We start from the raw sequence: 8,837 nt of genomic DNA, 5'->3' as shown, positions 1-8,837 counted from the left end.
GCTGTGGCGCGATCACTGTTCACTGCAACCTCCACCTCCTGGGTTCAAGTGATTCTCCCGCCTCAGCCTCCTGAGTGGTTGGGATTACAGGCGCCTGCCACCACGCCTAGGTACTTTTTGTGCTTTTAGTAGAGATGGGATTTCACCATGTTGCCCAGGCTGGTCTCGAACTCCTGGGCTCAAGTGATTTGCCTGCCTTGGCCTCTCAAAGTGCTGGGATTACGGGCGTGAGCCACTGCGCCCGGCCATTACTTGTCCTCTTAAGGTATCTTGAGAGCCTCAGGTGTCCCACTGTTTGGTGACAGGCTACCCAGCTGTCTCTGGAAGATGAGCCGGGACTGCCCCCCAGCACCCCACCCTTTCTCCCTAGTGGGCCACAGGAGGCATCCCCTGCTGAGTCCTCACCCTCCCTGCTCTCAGCGCAGGAGCCAGTGTGCTTTTCCTCCCGCAGCACTGGCCTCGGGACGTTCAGAGAGAACACACTGCGTGCATGCAGCATCCCCTGCACCTCTCACATGACCACTGGGGTCCTGAGAGCAAGGGGCCTGTCACCCCAGGTCCCTGTGGTTAGGGCTGTTTCTGTAGTGCCTGCCACCCTCCTGGCTTTCGCTGTAAAGGCTGCAAGGGATGAAAGAGACCCGCTAGGAGCATTCTGGGGAGCCGGGGGTGGGGGGGTGATGCACCACCTGGCCCCTGAGTGACCCAAATGTGGGTGGTGGGCTTCTCGACCCTGGCGGATTAGCCTAGGCTCCCCGAACACCAGCGCCATCCTCTGTCCGCTTTCCTCCTACAGCCCAAGAGGAGAGATCAGGTCAGATGGCTTGAGGCAGCTTCCAGAGAGGCTGATGTGGGTGGGACCGGGAGGGACATGTTCCTGTGGCAGGGGCCCCCTCTCTGGCGTGGCTCCACGCCCACTGTGTGCTTGTGGAGCCAGGTTCGGGGCCTGCTGGGCCTGAGTCAAGATGTGGCACCCGGCGCTGTGGGTGTCCCCCCTTCTCCTGGGGGTCATGTCTGTCTTTCGCAGAGTGTCTTTTCTAAAGAAAGCGGTTGACCAGCGGAACAAGGCCCTGACAAGCCTCAACGAGGCCATGAACGTGAGCTGTGCACTGCTGTCAAGTGGCACGGGCCCCAGGCCCATCTCCTGCACCACCAGCACCACCTGGAGCCGCCTGCAGACGCAGGACATGCTCATGGCCACCTGCGTGCTAGAGAACAGCAGCAGCTTCAGCCTGGACCAGGGGTGGACCCTGTGCATCCAGGTGCTCACCAGCTCCTGTGCCCTTGACCTGGACTCGGCCTGCTCAGCCATCACCTACACCATCCCCGTGGACCAGCTCGGCCCCGGTGCTCGGCGGGAGGTGACACTACCCCTGGGCCCTGGTGAGAACGGCGGGCTCGACCTGCCTGTGACCGTGTCCTGCACGCTGTTCTACAGTCTCAGGGAGGTGGTGGGCGGGGCCCTCGCCCCCTCGGACTCTGAGGACCCCTTTCTGGACGAGTGCCCCTCCGACGTCCTGCCCGAGCAAGAGGGCGTCTGCCTGCCCCTGAGCAGGCACACCGTGGACATGCTGCAGTGTCTGCGCTTCCCTGGCCTGGCCCCACCACACACACGGGCCCCCTCCCCACTGGGCCCCACCCGCGACCCCGTGGCCACTTTTCTGGAAACTTGTCGGGAGCCTGGCAGCCAGCCAGCAGGACCCGCCTCCCTGCGGGCCGAGTTCCTGCCCCCATCTGTGGCTTCCATCAAGGTGTCGGCGGAGCTGCTCAGGGCTGCCTTGAAGGACGGCCACTCAGGTTGGTGGCACTGATTGGCTTTGCTCAGCCTTGGGGATTTTTTTTTTTTTTTCCTTAAAGAGACAAGAACTTGCTGTGTTGCCCAGGCAGGAGTACAGTGGTGCAGTCACGCCTCACTGCAGCCTCGAGCTCCTGGCCTCAAGTGGTCTTCTCATTTGGGCCTCCCAGAATGTTGGGATTACCTGCGTGAGCCACTCCAGCCCACCAACCTCGGGCCTGTGGACATGGGCTGTTCCTCCTTCCAGCTGCTCCTGTGGGGCAGCCTGGCCCCCCAGCCCAGCGAGCTCTGCTCAGGAAACGAGTTTCGCCTGCATCCCGTCCGCTGTTGGGGTCTGGCCTTATGTGGGGCCCTCTCACCATGTATTTCTTTTCAGTTTTGTTTTTTAAACCTATATATGGAAGCCTAACCTAAATACAGCAGAGTCACAAAGGAGCCAAACTGTGAGCTTCACAGCACAGGCACCTGGGGAGGGAGTCAGCTGCACTCACCCCAAAGCCCCGGCACCATTCGTCAGGCGATTGTGAGCTCCACAAAATGGAGTGTGCGGTCCCTTCTTCGTGTCTGTCCTTTGCTCCCCCATGTGTGTGAGACCCTCTGTCACAGGTGCAGATAGATGTCTCTGTTCTACTGCAGATGGGTATTTGGGTGGTTTCTGGATTTGGGCTTGTGCAGAGAGGGCAGCCGCAGCCATCCCTGGGGTGTTTGCCCGGTGCCGGAGCGGAGCTGCCTGCTCCTAACCTCAGCCCCCAGGCGCGTGGCCAGTCCCCCAGAGTGAGATTTTCACCTTCCACAGATTGGAACTGCCCCCACCCATCGCAGGACTTGTTCAGCAGAGAACGTTGAGCAGTGGCCTCCTTCCTTTGTCTGAGTCAGCTGGCCGTGCCACAGCTTAGGGTGGGGCTGTGGATAGCTGGGATGCTTAGATGGCTCTGGGAAGGGCACTTTGGGGCAGCCATGCAGATGCCCACCTGGTAGGATCGGGCTGAGCTCTTGGCCGGTGCCTCCCCTCCAGGTGTGCCCCTGTGCTGTGCCACCCTGCAGTGGCTCCTTGCTGAGAATGCTGCTGTGGACGTCGTGAGGGCCCGAGCACTGTCTTCCATCCAGGGAGTGGCCCCTGATGGCGCTGACGTTCACCTCATCGTCCGAGAGGCAAGCAGGGTTCAGGCAAATGAGCCTTGGCACCAGCAGTTCTTGGGGTGGGGCCCCTGGGCTGGAGCTCGGGAGGACCCCTCACCCTGGACGGGGGCCCAGCAGCCTTTTCCCGAGCTCCCCAGAGGACTGTGATGTGACAGTTTCCCCTCATGCCAAGCAGACCCCACTCAGGCGGGGAGGGCCTTGCAGCTCAGATCCCCGAGGACTGGCCCTGTCCAGCCCTGTCCGCCATGAGGGCCCCCTTCCCCTGTCCATTACTGAAGTCATAGCAGGTTCCACAGTGCTGCTGGCAACACCTGTACCCCAGGAGCAGCAGCCCCACTAACCCCCTGCACTGCTGGAGGGCTCCAGACCCATCGCGGGAGCTGCTGAATGGCGAATGGCACTGCTGGTCTACAGCCCCTGTCATGCACACCTTTCCAGAGACCCATGACCTCCAAGCACACCCTCACGTCCCACCAGCAGAGGCTCTTGCAGGGTAGCCCAGGCTGCCAGGACATGTGTGTCCCTGAGGATGGGCAAGGCTGCCTGGGGCTCAGAGTCTGCCCTTGGTTTTGGTTTTCATTTTCATTTTGGTTTTTTTCTTTTTGAGATGGAGTCTCGCTCTGTCGCCAGGCTGGAGTGCGGTGGCGCGATTTTGATTTACTGCCATCTCCACCTCCTGGGGTCAAGCGATTCTCCTGCCTCAGCCTCCTGAATAGCTGGGATTACAGGCGCCCGCCACCACACCCAGCTAATTTTTGTATTTTTAGTAGAGACGGGGGTGTCACCATGTTGGCCAGGATGGTCTTGAACTCCTGACCTCAGGTCATCTGCCCGTGTCAGCCTCCCAAAGTGCTGGGATTACAGGCGTGAGCCACCGCGCCCGGCCCAGAGTCTGCACTTGGAATCGAGCCTCGGCCCTCGGGTGCCTTGACTGCTACTGCGTGGCCCTTTCAGCCCGGATGCTGGGTCTGTTGGTGGCCCTGCAGGTCGGTGCTGACAGCCCCTGTGGGAGAGCCGCAGGTGACTGTGTCCTTTCTGGGCTGCCTAGGCCCCTGGCGTCTCACCTCCTGTGTGGCGTGTGGAGAATAAGCCTGGTTTCCTGGCTCTTGGCCTGTTCTTGCCATTCTTTGTTGTCCAGCTCAGCTCAGGCCTTCCTGAGGGACAGGTGGGTGTCCCATAGACAGGCCTAGCAACTCCCAGTGCCCACAGCGATGCCCTAACTCTGCTGCCAGAGGTGATCTGTGATGCCTGGTGTTGGGGGACAGGCCTGGGCCCCCCAAGGGCATGCAAGATCTACATGTAGGTTGTGCACAAGGCATGTCACTGCAGTGGCCTCCTCCTGGAGCAGGCCCCAAACTGGCTCAAGGCCCTGTGTGAATTCCACAGGTCTGAGGGATGGGGTCTCCCTGGACACCTCTGGGGGCAGAGCAGGTTCTTGCCATTGGCTGGTGGCTGGTTCTTCAGGTGGAGAAAGTTGAACTAGGGTACTGGGCTCTGCCTCCTTCAGGATAGAGGACAGCCCAGGGCAGGGGTTTGGCCTCACGTGCTGCCAGCTGGGGAGGCTTCTGTGTAGCCTGAGCCCCCCCAGGCAGTTGGGGGTGCCACAGGCAGGCAGTGAGGCGGCTCCTGTGTTGCAGGTGGCCATGACCGACCTCTGCCCAGCCGGGCCCATCCAGGCCGTGGAGATCCAAGTGGAAAGCTCCTCTCTGGCTGACATTTGCAGGGCACACCATGCCGTCGTCGGGCGCATGCAGGTATGTCCCGCTCAGGAAGGCGGCCAGGATCTGTGGGTCGCTCACTAAGGTCCGTGCATGGGACCCTGTAGCTGCTGGCCACGGGGTCTGCAGCTCCCTGCACGGGAGTTGTAGGAAGATCCAAGCCTGCTCTGCCGCTGAGTGCAGTGTTGTGCAGTGGCGCTGTGGGCGATGAGAGGCATGAGGTGGACGCTCTCAGGAGGCCAGTGCTGCTCCCCAGGTGTGCCGTCACCCCCAGGCTACGAGGCCAGTGGGCTTCTATTTGTGACCTGCGAGGTCAGCCCAAGGTTTCCTCCCATCTCTGGCTGGGCAGAGGCTGCATAGAGAGGCCATGGCCTGGGCGTGGATCCTACAACAAGGTGCTGGGAGCCTCCACGTCTTTGCCAAGAGAGTGGAGTTTGCGGCTCCCCCCACTCACAGCCCCAGGGATTCCCTGGCACAGGAATAGCTGCCTCCATGCTGTGCCCAGAGCCAGCGTGGGCCAGCGGCTGCCAGATCTGAGAAGAAGCTCTCCAAGTTCCAAGCTAAAGTCTACTTGTGCCCTCGGCAGGGCAGCCGTCACACCTACCTAGGACTGTAGCGCAGCTTTGGCCCATACGGTGGGTCTGCAGCAACCCTAGAAACCGGTTCTGGAGTTTCTTGTTAGGGGTGGTCCCTGCCTCGGCTCCACCTGGGCTTATCAACGTGCATGCCCAGGCCTCCCCAACCCTGCGACCCAGGGCCTGTGGCCTGACGCCAGCTCTACCCCCGTGGGCACTGTGGTGGCACTTGGAGACGAGGCCCTTCTGCGAGCAGTGGCTCTGCCCAGCCCCGGCAGGCGGCTCAATGGCCGGTCCCAATGAACACGTCAGCTCACACAGCACCATGACCCAGAGATTTCGTTTGGTGCAAGGACCCTGCACCCTACACTTCCATGACCCTGATGAGCATGTTACGCAGCACTGTGACCCCAGTGATCTCACGGCACCACGATGGGGGGCTGCCTGGGCTTGGGGATCTTGTCCTGAGTGCTGGGGGCACCACGGGGATCTCCAGAGCTGAGGTGTTGCCTGTCAGAGGAAGCTCTGCCCACTGGGTCATCCGGTCCCCAAGAAAGTCCCATCCCCTGCCAGGAGCAGAGCTCCGGCCCCTGGGTTTGCGTCCAGATTTCTCTCTTCTTACAAGGACACAGTCATGTGGGGTCTCACCCACTCCAGCGACCTCATCTTGATCATCTGCAGAGACCCCATTTCCAGACGCAGCCACGCCCTGAGTGCCGGCACGAGGGCTTCTGCATGAATCGGGGGGGCCTGAGTCAGCCCACAGGAGCCCAGGCACTGCTGCTGCCTCCTGGACACATCTCCTATCGGGCTGCAGACCTTAGTGTTCCCCAACAGCTAGGTGCCCACCCCACGAGCAGGAGTGCTCTCAGGACCCTACCCAGCACACAGCAGCTACCAGCACTTCTGGGACCCCAGGCAGGCCAGTGCTGCCCCTCGGGGTGTCGGGATCTCGTCTCAGTTGCTTTGCTCCAAGAGCCCCGCAGGATCCTCACTGCCCAGGCTCATCTGGAAATTTAGTGGTATTTATTGATTTGTGTGTTTGAGATAGAGCTCCGGCCCTGTCACCCAGGCTGCTAGTCCAGTGGGACGATCTCGGCTCACTGCACCCTCTGCCTCCCAGGTTCAAGTGATTCTCCTCCCTCAGCCTCCTGAGTAGCTGGAATTACAGGTTCCTGTCACCAGGCCTGGCTAATTTCTTTATATTTTTAGTAGAGATGGGGTTTCACCATGTTGGTCAGGCTGATCTTGAACTCCTGACCTGAAGTTATCTGCCTGCCTCAGCCTCCCAAAGTCCTGGGATTAGAGGCCTGAGCCACTGTGCCCGGCCCATCTGGACAATGTAGATCCAAGTCCAGGGAGCCGGTGCTGCAGCCCACCCTGGGCTGTGCTGCATGACTGAGTGGCCAGGCCAGGGTCTCTGCATAGGATGCCAAGGCAGTTCCCTGGCTGGTCTGTGCTCCTGAGCGGCCTGAAGCCCAAGATGGGAGAAGGGGGCAGCAGGCAGGTTTGGATCTGCGTAGTGTGTGGCTCTTGGGGACAAGGAAGGGCCCAGTAGTGGAGAGAAAAGAACCAAACAAGTTCATTTCCAAGAAACTGTCAGGCCAGGGGCTCTGTGCCCTGCCACTCTGGAGGGCAGGAAGTCGAGGTGAACAGTGGGGTGGAAAACAGCAAAGCGGCTGGGGGGTTGCCAGGCAGGGAGGCGGGGGTGGGGGGGGGGTGCCAGGCAGGGAGGCAGTGCTGGGCAGATGGAAGGAGAGGGTCACCTGCTCCGAGGGGTGTGGGTCAGGTGCTGGGGCACACCCTCTCCAGCATGTCCCGTGTCCCCCCCAGACGATGGTGACAGAGCAGGCCGCCCAGGGCTCCAGCGCTCCTGATCTCCGTGTGCAGTATCTCCGCCAGATCCACGCCAACCACGAGGTGAGCACCCGGTGCCCTGGGCAATCCCCTCCACCTGAGTAGCCAGGAGCGCCCATCGGCAGGCCCTTCTCCAGTCACCCGGAGTCTGCAGAGTCCTCGCAGTGCATGGGCTCAGCTCCCATGGGCCTGGGACAGAGTCCGAGTGACCACAGCCCTTCCTGCCCCTCATCCTCCTTGAGGGGCCGGGTGTCCAGGCCAGGCTGCGTGTCCCATGTTTTAAGGTTCCAGATGAGTGTTCATCCTCGAACCACCTGTCACTTCCCAAGTATGGTCCTGCGAGTGGTGGGTCCCCCAGAGGCACCAGGGGGACATTCCCAGGGCCAGGTGGGGGCCTGAGCTGTGTCTGCTCCACCTGCAGACGCTGCTGCGGGAGGTGCAGACCCTGCGCGACCGGCTCTGCACAGAAGATGAGGCCAGCTCCTGCGCCACCGCCCAGAGGCTGCTGCAGGTGTACCGGCAGCTGCGCCACCCCAGCCTCATCCTGCTGTGACCAGGCGGGTCTGCCCTGGCCACGGCTCTGGTTACGCTTCCAGCCTCTGTAACAGCCCCCGAGGCCTTCGTGGTTTTAGAGGAAAACTGAGTTGGCCTGGCCAGAGCCGTCAGGGAAGGTGTGACCTGGCCACGTGGGAGCAGAACACTCATGAAAGGGCTTGAAGGCCGTGAAGCACAAAGCAGATTCTGACTGGGAGCAACCGAGGTGGGCTCTGAACCTGGCCGGTCCAGCTTCGCGTCCTCTGCTGGTCTCTCTCCTTCTCTGACCGCGGCCGCAGCCCCTGCACTCGCCTTCCTCACTGCTGGGCAGCCTTCCTGCCACAGCAGCAGCCCCTGAGGCCAGGAGGCAATGCGGTGCGTTCTGGACCCTAAGGGCTGGAGAAACAGGATTTCTGGGGTTTGGACTTGGGGCGAGTTTGTAACTGTTGCTGCCACACCACCAGGAGCACCAGCTGCCCCTCTGGGTGGCACTACCAGGCGCCCCACGGTACCCTTGTCACACTGTTCACACCTGCCCGGCTGCCCACTCTGGGACCCCGAGGTGGGAAGGTGCTCCCTGAGACCAAAGCACAAAACAGCATGCAGGGAGCTCCTGCAAGTGCCCGTGGCCGTGCGCCACACCAAGGAAGGGCCATCGGGTGGCCTGTGGCCGGAATGCTCAACAACTAGGTGCCCCCGGCCGGGGCTGTACCCAGCACTGTGCACTATTTTCAGGGCCACTCGGTGGCGCTGTGGCCTGGGGGTGCCCTGAGCCCCAGCCCCCAGCCCCCTCCCTCAGACTGGGCTACGGCCCGCCTCCTGGTGCTGGTGTTTTCATCTGGGGAGGGTGCTCCTGCCGCCCCCGCTGCAGGCACTGTCTGCGAAGAGTGTGGGTAGGAGCCTTGAGGTGCTTCTCTGCTGTGACAAACGACCCTGTCTGTGAAACTTCAGGCCTCGGCTGTTTTTTCTCACCCCTTCCCACCCTCTCACTGGGCTCCCTCCAGAGTCATGGCGCTGCTTGGGAGCCGCCAGCACCGGCGTGGCCTCCAAGGAAAAAGCGTTCCCTGTGACCCAGTTACCCCTGAGGGGGGCTCTGCTCCCCGGGGGCGTCGGAGGCCTGGGGCCACTGCCTGGCTCTCCCCTGCCTTCCTCGCCATGGAGTGGGAGGGGCCCGTGGGGTGCTCCCAGTCAGGGTTTGTCTCCCTCAGTGGTTGCCACATC

General features: G+C 61.8%; 1 protein-coding gene across 9 annotated transcripts in view; it reads left to right on the top strand.

Moving 5' to 3' along the window:
- FAAP100 (FA core complex associated protein 100) overlaps nucleotides 1-8,566 on the top strand; it is a 17,509-nt gene extending 8,943 nt beyond the window's left edge. For all 9 annotated transcript variants that reach the window (XM_023211563.2, XM_023211568.2, XM_023211562.2 and 6 more), the window contains 5 exons: nucleotides 1,025-1,794; nucleotides 2,808-2,944; nucleotides 4,570-4,686; nucleotides 7,059-7,145; nucleotides 7,504-8,566. In XM_023211563.2, coding sequence (XP_023067331.2) covers nucleotides 1,025-1,794; nucleotides 2,808-2,944; nucleotides 4,570-4,686; nucleotides 7,059-7,145; nucleotides 7,504-7,635 — 1,243 coding nt within the window. In that variant the 3' untranslated portion in view covers nucleotides 7,636-8,566. The remainder of the gene's footprint in view (nucleotides 1-1,024; nucleotides 1,795-2,807; nucleotides 2,945-4,569; nucleotides 4,687-7,058; nucleotides 7,146-7,503) is intronic.
- The last annotated feature ends 271 nt before the right edge of the window (nucleotides 8,567-8,837 follow it).

This window comes from Piliocolobus tephrosceles, chromosome 16 (assembly GCF_002776525.5).
Source record: "Piliocolobus tephrosceles isolate RC106 chromosome 16, ASM277652v3, whole genome shotgun sequence".
Taxonomy (NCBI): Eukaryota; Metazoa; Chordata; class Mammalia; order Primates; family Cercopithecidae; genus Piliocolobus; species Piliocolobus tephrosceles.
This window is presented reverse-complemented; position numbering and strand designations above follow the sequence as displayed.